At 39.8% G+C, this 16,845-nt stretch overlaps 2 protein-coding genes and 1 long non-coding RNA gene across 4 annotated transcripts in view; 2 read left to right on the top strand and 1 right to left on the bottom strand.

Annotated features, from left to right (window-relative positions):
* Positions 1 to 2,159, top strand: part of mgat5 (alpha-1,6-mannosylglycoprotein 6-beta-N-acetylglucosaminyltransferase) — a 79,824-nt gene extending 77,665 nt beyond the window's left edge. Inside the window, exons 16-17 of one of the 2 annotated variants that reach the window (XM_038294761.1) lie at positions 709 to 866; positions 963 to 1,161. In XM_038294761.1, coding sequence (XP_038150689.1) covers positions 709 to 866; positions 963 to 1,161 — 357 coding nt within the window. Of the gene's footprint in view, positions 1 to 708; positions 867 to 962 lie in introns of both variants that reach the window. The other variant, XM_038294762.1, reaches the window with a different exon arrangement.
* Positions 2,160 to 4,907: 2,748 nt separating this feature from the next.
* Positions 4,908 to 16,845, bottom strand: part of LOC119789718 (transmembrane protein 163-like) — a 28,232-nt gene continuing 16,294 nt past the window's right edge. Inside the window, exons 5-8 of the mRNA XM_038294773.1 lie at positions 13,137 to 13,233; positions 8,259 to 8,370; positions 7,807 to 7,948; positions 4,908 to 7,135 (exon numbers count right to left, since the gene is read on the bottom strand). Of these exons, the coding sequence (XP_038150701.1) occupies positions 7,075 to 7,135; positions 7,807 to 7,948; positions 8,259 to 8,370; positions 13,137 to 13,233 (412 nt within the window). The 3' untranslated portion in view covers positions 4,908 to 7,074. The remainder of the gene's footprint in view (positions 7,136 to 7,806; positions 7,949 to 8,258; positions 8,371 to 13,136; positions 13,234 to 16,845) is intronic.
* On the top strand, positions 11,873 to 16,803 carry LOC119789719. Its single transcript, XR_005281616.1, has 3 exons — positions 11,873 to 12,782; positions 12,851 to 13,281; positions 16,584 to 16,803. It is a non-coding gene; the product is annotated as an uncharacterized LOC119789719 (long non-coding RNA).

Genomic DNA, 16,845 nt, shown 5'->3' on the forward strand with positions numbered 1-16,845 from the left:
GGCATGCCAGCTGTGTTTTTTGGGGAAGGACATGAGGAATGATGACAGCCAGAAGGGCTTTGCCAGAGCATTACAAACATGGCTATACTGGCGATACTGCAATCGACTCGTTTTTAACTAAAACGACAGTTTCCTGTTTAAAAAAGGAGCAAAGAGAAGCACTTTATGCATTTGTAGATGGGAAAGATGTATGTGCTTTTATTCTGACAGGATTTGAAAAAAGTTAAATTTATCAGCTTTTTCTCCGCTAGTTGTGAAAACACTTAAGAAGCTGCAGATGAATCCCGCTGCTACGATTGGCTGAAAACATATTATGGAAGGCGGGTACTAGCTGGCACGTCAACCAATCAGCTCGAAGTATTGTACTAAACTTCCCACCATGGATGGACTTAACGGCAGCCATTCCAGATTGATAACGTAGAAATCAACTCAATTCGACACATATCAATCTAGCTACTGCCAGGTTAAGTTAAATTCTTATTTCATGGAATAAATATTAATTTAAATATGCAGGGTGATTCTCTGGACTTTATAAAAATAATGCCTGCAGGATCCCAAACCCAACCAAAACTACAGTGGTGTTATTTTCCCTCAACTCCATAAATCTAACTCTGTGAGACAAAAGGTCAAAGGTTCTTGGTGCGTCGGTACTTTTTAAAGGGGGTCAATAGAAGCTAAAATGGTTCTTGTTTTCTACCTTGTTATCAGGACTTCTGCCACGGCCAGGTTATGTGGCCCCCCCTCAGTGCTCTGCAGGTCAAAATGGCTGAGCCGGGTCAGTCGTGTAAACAGGTGTGTCAGGAGGCGCAGCTCATCTGTGAACCCTCCTTTTTCCAGCACCTCAACAAGGACAAGGACCTGGAAAGGTAGGATCATGGCCACAAGATGGCAGCACAGACCTCCTCTGAGCTGTTTGTCTATTTTAGAGGCGATGAGCTGAAGCTTTTTTTTTTTCCTTCAAGGTTTGGTTTGAGATGCAGGACTGTGGAGTCGAGTGCAGATACGGTGGTCCCGGCCTACAGCGAAACGCGCCAGCACTGCATCTTCCAATCGGACCTCCTCCTGTTCAGCTGCGCCGGTGCTCATCAGACGCTCCGACGAGTCTGTCCCTGCCGCGACTACATGAAGGGCCAGGTGGCGCTCTGCAAAGACTGCCTATAGCACACAGGCTAGTGGAGCGAAGCGAGGAGGGGGGCTGGGTGTGGAAGAAGACCTACTTTGGTGGACTGAAGTGGGAGTGACAGACACATGAAACTTTTTAAAGACTGTGTTTGTTCTTCATATTCATAATTTCCCTCCCCCAGCAAGAGACACGCTCATGTAGCCAAGCAGAGCACCCTCCAACTCTGATTCACCAGCAGGGGGCGCCAAGACTCCAGGTAACCTTACTTGAAAGAACAAAGGGAGCTGGGTGAGACTTTTAACCCACAGGTCATTTCCGTGACAACCTTTCTACAAAAGGACTCTACCCCCCCCTACTGACAGCCACTCCAACTGCTCCCTCCATTCCTCCTGTTCAAATCTAACACTGTTATCCATTAGGTAGGTTTGCACTGGAACGGATACACACGCGTATAAGCTGAAGAAGAACTCAGTTTTACACTGTAATATCTCATTCCTCTATTCTGCACAAGACATGGGCGTCATCAGCGAACATGGAAATCCTGATTTATTTTAATCTGCAAGTTTTACCGATCCCTAAAAACCTCCCTTAAAGGATTTTAAGGTCCAGAATTGGAACAGCCAGTGATCAGCCTTTTGTTTTTATTTGCTTAAGTTGCACATGTACGGATGACTGAGGTGCGTTTGTGTGTCGGAGAATTGTGAGAATGTTGCTGCCTAACATCCGATCCCTGCCCCAGAAGGGAGAAAGATGAGGAAGTATTTTTTTTTCTTCTTTTCGGAAGGGCATGTCATTCTTCGTATCTAGCGCTGTGTGGTAGGAATGTGACGTCGTCGTAGATGATAGAGCGCCGTCAGCGAAGCGATGACACGGTAAAAAAAACACGCCACAGCCTGCAGAGAACCGATAACCGTACAGAGTCTGTGTCCTCATGTAGACCAACCGTCAAAACTGCTAGAAAATGTTTGTCCCGTGAACTAAGCAGCAAAAAAAAAAAAAAAATGCCAACAAGCATTCCTGCAGAGCAGAACCTTCCTGTTTTTCCTCAGATAATCATTAAGATTTTAATTTGCCTGCAAACTAAGACAGAAAAACAGTTTGTAGATCTTGTAATCAATGAAAATAATGCACTATAGTAATCGTTTTGGAAAGATTTATAAAAAGATATTAGTAACACTGTATATTGTTCATATCAGTTGAAATATTTCTTTTTGTATTTATTTTGTACGCAGATCTGTACGGCTGTGTTTTGCTGGAAATCTTTATTTATAGCAGGGATGTGGTCATTTTCCTGTTTTTTTTTTATTTATGGAGGGTAATTTAAGAATAAAATTAAAAACAAATGTATGATTTAAGATGAGGATGTTTGTCTGCGAATCTTCTGTCTGCAAGAGTCTTCAGAAACGTAATCTTAAGGGCATTTTAAGTCGGGTTTATGTTTGATCGACTAAAAAACACCTTTCAGACTTTCAACTTAGCTGCGGCCAGTTTGCATGATAATAACAGATGCCTTCTATTTCAGTTTAGCAAACTTTGTCAATCATAGAATCCCAATAAATTACGGCGGATTTGAAAAGCTTCAGAGGTTTCCTGGATTCTACAATTTGGATGTAATCATAGATAAAGGCTACGTTCACACAGCAGCCTGCAGTGACCTAAATCCGACTTTTTTTGGGGGGGGGGGGGGGCGGTTTGGCCCATATGTGACCTGTATCTGATCATTTCATTGCAGTCTGAAAAAAATGTGGTCTTGAATCCGATACGAATCTGATCTTTTCAAATGCGACCTGTGTCTGAACTTGATGTCGCATTCATCCGACCTGAACCTCTTTAATACTCGACAAAGGTCACTATTCTGAGTCTTGTTACGCAGAAGCAGCAAGAAAAATAACCACTATGGTGGACGATAATGCGGAGAGCAGTTTTTTTTAAACCATCTTAAAAAGATTGAGGTTACAAGGTTGGGAAAGATGGCTACACTGAAAAAAATAATGCAACTGTTTTTGGCATTTAGTTACTTTAACACAACTTTTTCATGTTAGTACGGTACGACATAAAACATTTGTGTTAAATTAATCAAATATGAAGTAAATGCCAAAAGCGGCTGCATTATTTTTTCAGTGTAGATGCGCACCAGCACTACCGTCAGTGTTCACTTCTGTAAACACTCTTGCTTTGTATTAATGCAGTTCACACAGGAGATCACACACAAGTCGCATATATTTGGAAATGTGAACCGCAATGCAAAAAAAATAAAAAATAAAAATCAGATTTCACAAAAAAAAAAAATCGGAATTGAGCACCAAGGCCTGCAGCGTGAACGTAGCCTAATTGTCGGGTTGGTTTAGCTTACTTATGTGTTTTTTTGTCCCACTGTCTCTTATAGACAGAGAAAAGCAGACAAATGTGCCTTATTTTATCCACAAAAGGAGCTAGAGCTTCAGACATGTTGGGCTGTTTTCTTTCCAGTTGTTTTTTTTTTTGTATATTTGGAGAACAAACGCTCCACTTTCACCATTTCCTCAGATTGTTTTTGTTTCTCTAACTGATCTTTAATCTGCTGCCAAGTTTTGATCTATTTAAAAAAAAAACATAAATGTGCCTTTTGGTGCTTTCAGTTTGGTTCTGGCGAAAGCTTTTACATGATTCATTGTAACCAGATTACCCAATTAACAGTAATAGGAGTCATTGGATTATAGCAGCCGACGTAGAATAAATGGTCGCCTTAAACTGATTACTTCAGGATTCGACTTCCTGAGTGAGAAGCTGAGAGACAAACCTGCTTTCATTTGCAGCCAAAAGCCTTACTTTGGTTTTTTTAACCTCACATCCTCAGTAGTTCGTCCTCGTTGACTTCTGTATTATTTGAATCTTATTTCCCGCTCACTCCGATGGGTTAGTTTTGTTTTAGCCTGATATTGTTTGAAGCTCTCAGTGTCTGAATACAGCAGAGCGGCGACGATTGGGGTCCAATCAGCCAAAAGTTGAACGGAACAGCGACATTTTGTTTGTTCTTAATAAGTCAGAGGGAAACAGCTTTATTTTTAAATAAATCTTTTTTCTGTGACAAATGGCTCAGAATCTGGATTTCTTCAACATCACAGGAAGACACATTATTTTTACGCTTGATGAAGGCTGAGCAGCAGCAGCTCCTCCTGCTGCGTTTGAGCTTCATGCAGCACAGCCTCATTTATTCCCGTTAAAGATGTACACTGGAAAAACGATCAAGAAATAAGTAAAAATTTCTGGAATTAAGTGTATTTACCCTTAATTTGAGCAGGTAAATGGTATGGTTTGCCAATTGAGTGAGTATTTTTTACACTTAAAATAAGATAATTAGATAACATTCACTACAAATAAGACAATGCAATTGTGTTTTCTTATTTTAAGTGTAAATTGTCTTGTTCCATTCTCAAAATATCTCTTTTACTCTGCAAAAATGATCTAAAAATTAGTAAAACATGTCTTAAATTAAGTGTATTTACCCTTAATTTGAGCAGGTAAATTAGATGGTTTGTCAACGGAATGGGCAATTTTACTCTTAAAATAAGATAATTAGATAATATGCACTTGAAATGAGACAATGTAATTGTGTTTTCTAATTTTAAGTGTAAATTTTCCTGTTCCATTGGCAAAATGTCTCTTTTACCTCCTCAATCAAAGAACAAATGCACTTATTTTAAGAAATAATGACTTATCTAGATTTTGATTTTTTCCAGTGTACCTCTTTAATCAAAGAACAAATGCACTCATTTTAAGAAAAAATGACTCCTTTAGATTTCAATTTCAACAGTAATTCTGTTTATTGCAGCAGAATTATCCCACTAAGACTATTCAGCATCATGTTTTGGATCATTATCCTGCACAAGGACCCAAATGACGACTCCTTTTTGTTTTGTTTACTGGCGTATTTACTTAAAAGCATTTAATATAGTGCACCTGGTGGATGAGCTGCAAAAACTTGATTCAACTTCAAAACAAATGCAAGTAAACACAGCAGGAAACTCACTGCAAAATAACAATGGAAGTGCTCCAGACCACTAGAGGGGGTCGACAAAGAACCCTACCAGACCAGACCGTCCACACAAACAGGAGGTAAGGCTTTAGCGCAGGATTTATTTTATTTTTTTTAAGTTGGAGGAAGAAAGATCATCCTTGCTTTTCATTTTCAAACTCAATCGTACAATAACATTAAAACAAAACCCTCAGATGTCGTTTGTTCTGTGTTAAACTCCCTCCAGGGGTCTGGAGCACTGCTGTGTTTACTGTTTGCCACCGCACCAAAGTATTTGAAAGGAGTGTCATCTTCCAACAACACGGTCAGCTTCATCTCTGAAAGCTCACAGCTGTGCAGGATAACAGATTAATGAGGCTCAGAGGCGGATCATCTTTGCTGGTTGGAACATTTTCCACAGTAAACCTTCTCTAACAGGTTGGATTTTACTGCTGCAATAAAAGATGTTCGTTTTTAAAAGCAGAGTATACATTCATTCAGACTGCTGTAACCTGGCAATCATACCATAGAGAATATTTACATATCACTGATCGGCAAAATTAAGGCTTCAGATTCAAACAGGAAGAAACCGTTAACAGAGATACTCCCATTCAGGAAAGAAGTAAATGATCAACATGAAGGAAGCATCAAGTTTTATACCAGCATCATATCTTCATGTGTCAACATTAAACTAGGAGCGTAATCCCAAAGCAAACAGCAGCTGATGATAAGGAAGCGCACATATCGACTCCTGAGTCACTGGCTAACCAGAACACAAAATGTCAACTCTGAACTCCAGCGATTGCAGATTTATTTGATGCCCTCTGTTTCCTGGAAAACCATTTCTCTCTTTGAACTTACCCAAGATTTAAAGCTAGAACTTACTAAACCAGTGGTCAAGATGTTCAAACCCTAAATAGTCGCTCATGGAGCTTTATGAGGCTGATAAAGCTGCTGCAGACCCTTTACTAACCTGACGGAATCCAGCTCATCACGATGAAACAGTAATACAGTGGACCATGAGGGAATCACTAAAACTGGAAAACAGATAGAAACTGGTTTAAAGTGGGATTTAACCAGCTGGATATCCATTATCCCAAACAGGTACCATAATGAAGCTGAACTATTAAATTTCAGTTTTATAAGTCTCATTGAGCCTCAAATCTATTCATAAATCACACAGGTAAGGCTGTACATTAAAAAATTACTTGTTTATAAATTGCAGTAACCTTATTTGGTCAGTAGATGGTGCAAGATCTGAGTCGCTTCAGACGATTCCAGTTATTTTTCCAGCTCAGGGTCAGAAAGAAAAAAAAACATCCAAAAACAGACCGATTGCTGTCCCACTGAAAATATGTTCCATCTATCTGACCTCTGGAACGAGTCTACCATTAATAAATATTTGCTTTCACTCTTCAGCAATACCCTAAAAAAGATTCAGACGTAGGAAGTTAAATCTGGAAAAGTTTTCCCTCTGTCCTGGGAGGCAAAAATAAAGTCCAGGACTGGAACGGAGCCATTAAAATGTCGGTCCTGCTTCCTTCGCCTAATGGGCCTCACATTGATTTCCTCTCTATAGTCATAAAAAAGTTAAACTGATAATACAGAACGGCTTAGTTGGCCAGTTTGAGCTCTTTATAGCCGTGCTCAGCCAAACAATCAGCTGTTACGTCATGATGAGCTGGAGCTCAGGTACCCTTCATCTGCTGGGTCCATTAGCCTTTAACAACCTGCAGCCCAAACGTAGAACTACAAATGGAGGCATGAGAAAGCAGAGCGCCCACTGCGACCAGACAGGTGGAGATATACTGTATGTACACCGAACAGTAAAACACTTCAAAGTTCCCAAAGGTTTCATCCATCAGCGCTGCTCCCATCATCCAGTTCAGTGTTTGCAGCTCGAGTGGGACCGTCTGCGGACGGTCAGGTGGGAGTGTCTCTACCGTAGCCCCCCCCGTCACTCGAAGCGCTCGTAGTTTCTGGTCTGTCTGACCCGGGGGACTGTGTCCAGCAGCAGCCTGCAGCACAGAAAGGACAGTTTGAGGGGAAAATCCTGCTTCTACTGAAACCAGAAAGTTAAATTATTTAAACTTTAGCAAAACTAGCCCATGTTTTCACATAGAAACTTTAAAAACTGAGATTAGCCTTTTTTTTTCTCAACTTATTTAGATTATTTTAAAGAAATCCCACTTTATTGAAAGAGGTAAACAATCAGAGAACGTCCACATTTATGAGGAACATCTAAAAGTTTCACTGCATGCAAAAGTTTCTGTTTAGAAAAGCAATTTAACACAATATTTTTTAAGTGACAACCCAACGCAAAATGCTTAAAAGTAAAATAGAGGAGAAATAAAATTAGTGTACTACTGAAAGTATAAAAAAAAAGCCATTTGTCATTTTTGACTCCTTTTAAATAAATCACAGCTTAAAAGTTTTTACGGTCGAAGCTAATAGCTTAGCATGTTCTTTGAAAAACGGCTCCGATTCTGCTTTAGAAGTTCTGTTGCTTTGTCACATAAAATCAAAGTAAAATTAAAAGTTTGTGGATAAAATGTAAAAGTTGAAGTTAGAAAACGGAACATCACCTCCTCCTGTGAGGAACTTTGAGAGCAAACAGTTTTCATGTCTCTTATAAAATAACAGTCAATTAATTTGCAAATGCTTCTTTTGATATTTTGAAGCAGCTTACTTGACTCCATAGGCGAGGATGATGAGTCCCATGAGGACCCCTATTGTTCCATCCAGGTACCACACCTTGGGCTCATGTTTGAACACTTCAGCACTGATGAGGATGGAGAACCCCATGATCCCTCCAATCAGAGAGTTGAATCCTAGGAAAAAAAAGAAAAAAAGTTATCATGCTTTCAAACATTTCATCAGTCTTTGCACGTTTGCAAATCTTCTGCAGACACGGAAGTGGCAGCATCATGCTCACTTTGGCAGCATTAACTGTAAAATCTGAAGTGGAAATACAGGACTTTAGTTATCCGTCCGACTGAAGCTGCAGGAATGTAGCTGCACAAATGCATGTCATGCTTTTTTACATCGTGGGCAGATTAGTGCTGGTTGGACTTAATTAAAAAAGGCTGCGCTCTGGACGATGCATTAACTGGATTCATGTGAGCATGTGTGTTCACACACCATCGGTGACCAGAGCTCTGCTGGTCAGCACTTTTCCCAGCATGAACTTGATCACGGCGAGGACGACGCACACCAAGCCGCTGACGATGGACACGCTGAACAGGAAGTCGTCCTGAAAGAGAGAGAAAGCCGTTAGTCTTTGATTGAAATGTTCCTAAAGCTAAAGACTCAGTAACCAGCTGCATCCACCTTTAATAAGAAGATGGAAAAACAAAATCTCTTTTTGCCTTTGAATAACATTCCTGCTCTAAATTCTTAAGAATTTCACAGCAGATAATCAGAGAGCCTAAAACCTGGAGCACAAAGGACGGCTGACGGAAGAGAGGGAGCGCTGCAGAGCTCTCAGTGCCTCTGCAGCAGCATTAATATTGCACTACGGCCTTGGAGCCACGAAAAGCTACTTGGGCTGGCTCGCATCAAAGGAAGAAAAAAAACCTGCTGCGTAGACCTGACTCAGTGCTGGAGGTGAGGCCATGATGTTCACACAATGATCAGAACATGAACACAGAAAATGATCTGTACAGGGATGTTCCGTTTTATTCTACCTAGCAATAAGGGAACTATACACGCAAAAAACAAACATCTAAAACACCTAAATAAACTGCCTCAGACCGTTTACAGGAGCCAGATTCAGGTTTAAATATATAAACAAACCAAGGAAACATCCAAATCTCTCCTAAATTGTTTCTACCTCCTAGATTTCTTTATATTTAGTCATCTGCAGAGGCCATAACATGCCTTAAATTCTTCTAAATTTGATGATTATCAGTGACCGATAAAGAAAACCCAAAGAATAGAATATTGGAAAAATACTGTCGCATCCTAATCAGCTGATCCACAAAAAACACCTGTAAAGTTTCCCTGAGCGCCTTAGCGTCTCAGTCTGGGTCAGAGGCGACAAGATAAGCTGACTGGACAGGTGATCTGCTGACGCCTAACAAAGCCTCACAAGTTATGTTAAAAAAAAGGCTCCTTAGAGAGCTGAATTAGTAGAAAGTTAAGTGGAAGGATGACCCCAGTCAGGAGAGGATTGTAGAACAAAATCCATTTCTTTATCTTTACAGATAACGTTCAAATTTCATTTCCTGGAAGTCAAATTGCAAAGTTAACATCTTTATGCTTAAAGAAGTAGCACTTTATACTTCTTTCTGCTTTATAGAGATGCTGATTTAATTTTCCAGCAGAAGTTTGTACCAAAGGCTGGATGAATGACCGTGGGTGTTTCTGTTTTACCAAAACATCTGGAGCGTTCTGTCGGGTGACCAGATTTCGATTTCCAAAGACGAGAACATTTTGCCCAGCCTCCAGATGGATTCAGACAGGCTACTCAGATGTTAATGATCATATGCTTTACTATACCTAAATGGTATAATAACAACTTCTGGTGTAAAAATAAATGTGTAACAACCAGTAAAAAAATTATAGCTCTCTTTTAAAATACATAAATTAAATAAGATCATGTTCCAGATATGACCTCTTCTGTATTAAAAAATGCAGTCTCAATAAATGACCTCTTTACAGTATCCTCTGTTTCCCCAGGTCTAACAAAGTACTCAGGTCAACTTTGCAGAGGAGCTCTCACCTCGCAAAGCTTTTTAATTGTGAGCTTTCTGATCTCCTGCACCTTTAATAGCCTCTGAAACATGTGTGCCAGCTTTGCACACGGTGCACTCAGCCCCTTTGTTGCGACTTGTCATCTTTGAAGCTGCACTGTCGTTTTGGCATTTTGTGTCCAATGCTGGTTGCTCTGCTCCCTGAATGTGGGTGTGTCTCGCTAGAGCCTCCCACAAGGTATTCCCTGGAGAATTACATCAGATCATGGACCTATTTTTCTCCCCTGCACTTTTCAAACATCCAATTTGGTCCCCTGCACGTTTTACGTCCAAAAACAATGTTACACTACACTACACAGACATTCGTCGAGCACTAGGACCAATTGCCCTACTGTCTTTTCTTGTGTGATTGGCCGTCACCGCTGTCCCTCCTGAGAAGCTCCCTGTACAAACATCTGATGCTGATTAGATGGTCAAACACAGTAAAGTTAGTTATATTGAAAAATTTCGCCCATTTCTGAAACCAAAATTTCGTCAATGCATCAGGCAACAAAGTACCGTAATATTCTGTGCAAAGCGCCAATCGATTTTAATATATGATCAAGGTCTAATGGAAAACGGTGAAAATCAGACATTTATAATCCCACCCATCTGGACGCCCCGGGACAGAATGTAAAAAGTGGACCTGTCTGGTCAAAAGAGGACGTTTGGTTCTACTAACCTAGCGTTACTAGAACCCAGAACCAGCAATGCTGATGAAGGTGAGTCGACTCAAAGCCATCTGGGCTTCTATTAGCTCTGATCTTCTCTATGCCCAACAAATATAGACATTTCTTTTTTTAATTAGTGTTGGGTTTTCCATAGTGATTACAATTAGAAGACTAAGGCTTGAAATGCTTACCTGTATGTTTACCGTAATATTTAAATTAACTTTCTAAAATTAGTGACAGAGATGCATTTGTTTAACCAAAAGCTTCTCCCTGTTTTATTGTGGCGTTCTGGTACTGATCCGTCTGGATTCATGCGTTTTAACCCTGGAAGTGTATTTCTCTCCACCTGTAGGTCACTACCGTCCCTGAAACCCATTATAAAAGTGATGAAGATTTGCTGAGGACACTAAGGGACGTTAATTGGGCCCAGAGGACGACAAATGGAGCAGTCGGGTGTCAAAGAGTCCCACCTTCATACATTTCCAACCTGCATATTTAAGCAGCTGCTTTCCTCATTAACAATTCATGAGGATGAAGAAGTAGCAGAGTGAGGAAGGCTGAGCGGCGTCTATGATGCTGCCCTGACTGCTCTGCACCAGAAGCTGGCGTGTTACAAAGCCAGAGAGAAGGAAAACAATCTGTCAGCCTTTGTTTACGCTTTTCTGCTCGCCATGTATCACCCTTCTTCTCTGCCGCAGCAGATGAATAGAGGGGAAACAGAGTCGCTCCGATAAATCGATACAGGATTTGGAAAAAATAAATGAATTTCTGACCTTGGTGAGTTAGAAAGGCTCGAGAACCATTTGCCCCGAGCCGATCCATGAATAATAGAAACATGATTAAAGCAGAGTCACACACAGAGATTTCTAATAACAGGAAATCGAGGCTTAAATAACGATGTTTTTATTTTCAAAATGTAACGTTTTCACACATATTATAGAATTCCTTCACATTATGGACAAAAATTTTAACAATTTTTGAGAGATTTTATATTACGAACCAACCTGCTGCAGAGGACAACTGTGAAAACGAAACCGATTAAAATAACAAAAACTTTTTGTTGTTAAAAAAACAACACAGGGATGACAAGTTGATTCATTCTAGAATTTTAGGGGCATTTTCAGATGATTTTCAGGACAACAAATTGGCCTCAGAACCACGCTTTGGACCTCGCTGATCTTTTCCCCAATTTCTCCTTGTTTTTACCTCAAATTAAATCCAACTTGATAAAGAGCAGCTGTAAACATTAATACTTTCCAAGCTAGGTTTCAATCTGGACTTTGACAAGGCCATTCTAACAATATATGCAGCCTTCATTACACTAAACTATTATCTAATGTGAAGAATGATGCAAAAAAAAAAAAAATCAAGGTTTTAAATTAGGGAACACTTGTTTAAGGAAAGCTAAAAGCAATATACGAGATTCAACAACTGATTTTATAATTATTATTTGAATTTTCACTTTAGATCCTCAGAGGTTTCTACGGCGACCAACACTGCCTAGCAACAGGGCGATAAAGCTATTTGCAGGGTGTTGAAGCTCCCTAGTCTTCACACCTGAGATCTGTGACATTCTTCATCCAGCAGCAGCGCCAGGATGGTCGCACCTCATCCTCACCAACAGTTAGTGGGATAAAAACTTGAAAACTAGAAACGAGCTGCCTCCTCTTCTCCTGCTTGAATCTCGAAATTGAACCTTTTATTATTTTGCAATAATTTTAATTTGGTCATTATAGAAAAGACTTCCCATGATGCATCTTTATCTAACAAATGAAAATACAAATAATTAACCTGTCTAGAAAAGGTATAGCATGAATGAGGAAGCGGCAGCTGCTGCACTTCAGGAAATCGATCATCTGTTCACACAATCTCTTTACCTGAAACACTCAGACTAAGCTGGGTGGAGAGAAGCGTTGTTAAAAATTAAAAGGTAAAGATCTGGTCAGAATAAGAATGGAAATCACTTTAAGGCTGCAACTACGATCCTAATAATGAGGGATAAACATGTTTCTGTCTCTGCAGAGGCTTTTTACAAAAACATAAAGAAATTTATGCAGATTTATAAATGAGCCTTCAGGCAGAAACCTTCTAAACCAACTGCTGGTCACCATTTTCATTTCTTATCCTCGGCAGGTTCTGCCAACTTAAGCTACTTGATGGTCAAAGTCCGATCAAACCGGCCCTGAAAGGCCAGACGAGGACACACAGAGTCCGCTCGGTGTAAATCCTGTAGATATGTGCCACGGCTGTCTGCATGTGAGGTACGGATATTATCAGACACAAACACAAATTCAGCTGTTTCCAAGTCTTTAATCTGTGTCCCTGGCAGACAACCAGAGGAGCGTCCTCGTCCTGGCTGGACATGTCCTGGATAGCTGCAGACATGACCACTGATTCCAGTAAAAAATCGGATTATGGTTCCAGCATAGCGATGTCAGGTGATCCTGTTTATGGGAGTGACTGTCACTATCACGTATTCTAATGCTGCATGTTTCAATTTAAATGTTGAGGTCACATGCTGCAGCCTTTCGATAACCAGTATATTGCAGTAAAATTGTTTTTTTTAATGATTTCCTGATGCATTTTTGTGTAGAATTTTTAATTAAAATTCTCACCACTTCAGGCAGGAGCTTGGTGGCCAGGTCATGGATGGCTTTTCCCATGATGCACATGGAAGACAGGATGAAGATCACGCCCAGGATCACACAGGCTCTGTGAAAGAGAGGGAAACAAACCTTACTTTGATGCTCTAAGCCAAGGGTAAACAACCTTTCATAGCTAAAGAGACACTAGCTATTAGTGTTTATTCACAAGAATTGACATAGGAATTATGTTGCTGTCTTAAAGATATTTCAGGGTGGATCATCAAAATAATTCATCCTCCTAATTGTCAATCATTCTGGTGCTATGTTTACGTAAGGCCGCCCTATGTGCTCATCCCCATTTTCATCTGACATGATGAAGAAATTGCAAATCTTCTTTTGGAAAGTAAGCTTGAACGAGCAACTTTTAAACGAGCGTGCACGAGGAGAAATGGGCTTGTGCACACTCTCGCAAGCGGGAACAGTTTTTTTTTTTTAAATAGTGGAGAGTCTTTTCAAAAAGTCGTGAAAATCCTCCTCTATTCTTTTTAACAACCCAGAGTTTATTCATATTTTTAGCTTTTAAAATAAGGAAAAACATAAAATGATTCATATTCATTAAGAGGAAACATGGATTTTATTCTTTAGGGTAATATTCCAATAAAAAAATAAATATATAACACATTTTCATGCTAATTAAAAGAAAAATGCTGGTTCTTTCAATTTCACTATGTAGTGAAGAAAACATTCTTTATAAAAAAGGTTGGTATTTGTTAATGTAGTATGTTAGTGGGTTCTTTATATCATTTTAGCCTCCATTAAGAGTCACATGCAGCTTTGTTGCTGCAGCTTTCAGACCTCTGCACTAAACTAAAACAGGCGTAATTAGTATCAAAGGAATGAAAGGAAACAAACAGGTCAGGGGCTTGGATGTCTAAATTCTAAAGACAGCCATTCAGCTTTCTTACAGTGCTATAGGGGGTATAGATGCGTATTGACTGAGAACCAGCAGATGTCCTTTAACAACCTTCATCCAATTAACCAAATCTAGAGGGAAACTGAAGCCAGATGGAGCATATGTCCTGGTCATGCATGGTTTCCATGGCGAATGCGCTCAGTGTCTGAAGGCTGCACTCCGGCGACACTCGGAGTCCTGGGTTATGACTGGATGCTGTAACCAAGGCAACACCCAGCATCCCTTTGGGAAGTCTGCAGCAGGACAAACACACACAGAGCTGAGCTTTCCTGCTACCTGGCTCCCTGTTGCTTCCTGCGCTTAATGAAAATACGACTCCTCTGCTTCTGATTCCTCTGCAGCAGACACCACGAGTGAAGGCTTTCAGCCAAACACCCGGTCCGATTGGATCCGATCACATTTCATCACTCAAAGCAGAACAGCAACATCAACAACAACAACAAAGGGCGATTGTTTCATAAGACCTTCAGGTTTTATTTCAACATAGATAAAGAAAAATAACTCATCTACTGCTCCCTGACCTCAAGTATGTTACCGTGGTAACCACTCAGCCTCTTGGCTTCACTGTTCAAGTATCCCTTTCACGAGGCACAGACAGGTCAGCAAATTAAGAAGAATAACATGGATCCCTCAGCAGAGTAAAAACAGAGAGGCTGTCTAGAAACGAGCTGAACCTGGAGGAAAAAGAACCCAGTTTCTTTAATCTGTTGCCGCAGGGGTACACTTTGCACAAGTTGGCTGCGAAGATGCTTCCTGTTAACTGGGAGCTAGATCAGAAGCTGAGCTGCTTCACTGCAGAACTTCTCCAATTAGCTGGAAGGAAAACCTCTGGAGGTCTGATGTCAAGTGAGTGTGTTGATCTGTTCACGCAGAACAACAGTGAAATGTAATTTTAAATTGGTTTGCTTCTGAGACTTGGCAACCGGTTTGCTAAGATCGGTTCTGATTGGCTGAGCAGGCCATTGGTGAGCCGTTGATTGGATGCTGGGAATAAGAGGAAAAAAAGGTTCCCAAATCGAATGTTTTCATACATGTTGCTCCTAATGGTTAAATCAGGCCAGACGAGTGCCGTTTTAATTTAGTCCTATACTGTCACACTGCCAAGTTAGGTGCTTTCTGTGGTGGAAGAGTTACAAGGAAGTCCTGCCGAATCAGTCTGGATGAACCAAAAAAAATGTATTTTTATTTTTTTCAGAGCTTTTGGGGCTTTTCCAAAAACTTATGGTCTCCCAAAGGCGATTCAAAAGTTTTTCATAGAGAACAATTTAGCAGCAGGCCGTCATGTGAAGTTTCACCTGTGCTTTTATTGTGAAATGCAGCCAGCGAGACCTTGACAGGAAATGAGATGTGGTTGCCAGGGGTAACGCAGGTCCAAAGCAAGGAAGATGATTTACTAAATATTAAACAATGATTCCAGCCACTAAATAAGGTAAACATGCCCACTATTATGATCAATACCAGCACAGGAAGGACATGTGATGTTATACAATAACTTTATATCAGGAAACGAGCACAGCACTAAACATCTGCTGGGATGGTGTCTATTTTGACTGCAAAAATTAAGTATCTGATGTGTGCTGAAGAATAGACGTGTTTTATTCAATTCAGAACTTAACGGGGGGGATAGTTGACCTCTGGATGACCTTAAAAATAACCTTTAATATCCCATAAACAACAGCAGCACATGTGATCTCTTTGATAAATTTTTTCTCAATTTTACACCTGACCATTTAAAATGCCCACACCTGCACTAATGAAGCAATAACCATTCAGTCTATTTATTGAGTTTTTCAGTCAGTGATGAATTTTTCTTCTATATACAAGTGTACTTTATTACACCAATTATAAAACTTTAAAGTCCAGCATACTGCACTGAATGAGCAGCAATCCCTCGTATTTAATTAAACGCTTCCTGACCGCCACCCCAATATAGTAGCAGTAATAAGTTACTAAATGTTTTAAACGATTAAGTTCTTCTCTTTTTCCACCGTATTACACCTGAAATCCCAATAACGCTGTGAAACCCTAAAGCAGTAAATCATCGTTCTTGATAACTTTTTATAAATCGGTTATTTTTTACTTTAATCTTTTGTAATTTACGTGTTTTATCACAAAGGATTGGGATTGGATTAGTACACAAATCAAATGATAAATGGAAAAACTGATTTTTGTGAGTTTGAAGGTAAATATCCAGCTGGTGATATATTTCGTTCAAAAATGTGATTTTATTTTTCCTTTAATTTCATCATGAAAAGCTTATTAAACATCCATTTATCTTAAAATAGGCTCAATAAAAATCTTAATCTGAGCACATTAAAAAATGACATAAAAGCGAGTGAATTATTTAGTTTATTTTTTCCAAGGTAAAGTAAAAGGTTAAACTAAATCCAATAATTACCATCTTTGTCCATTTTTATCTCAATCGTTTAGATAGTAGCAGGATGCCAGCATATCAAACAGTTTAACTGCTGTATTGCTTTATTAGTCAATGTTTTTCTGTGTAGGTTTCCATCCCTCCTCCATAGGATATGATCTCATCTGTTGTCTCTCCTGCAATTACTTGATACTCCTCAGAGACCGTGACACATCTCCACTCCTGGGTGTGTGAATCGAGTACTTGCTGCTCTGGAAGCAGCACAGACAGCTTAGCTTTTTATCCGAAATGAAGTTCAAGGTTTCAGGATTTTCATTGCTCTTTATGTTTAGACATATATGCATAGACAGGCTGTTGCAGAAAACTTCCTCTCCTCTGATCATTTCCACATT

This window comes from Cyprinodon tularosa, unplaced genomic scaffold (genome assembly GCF_016077235.1).
Source record: "Cyprinodon tularosa strain WSP-4 unplaced genomic scaffold, ASM1607723v1 ctg344, whole genome shotgun sequence".
NCBI lineage: Eukaryota > Metazoa > Chordata > Actinopteri > Cyprinodontiformes > Cyprinodontidae > Cyprinodon > Cyprinodon tularosa.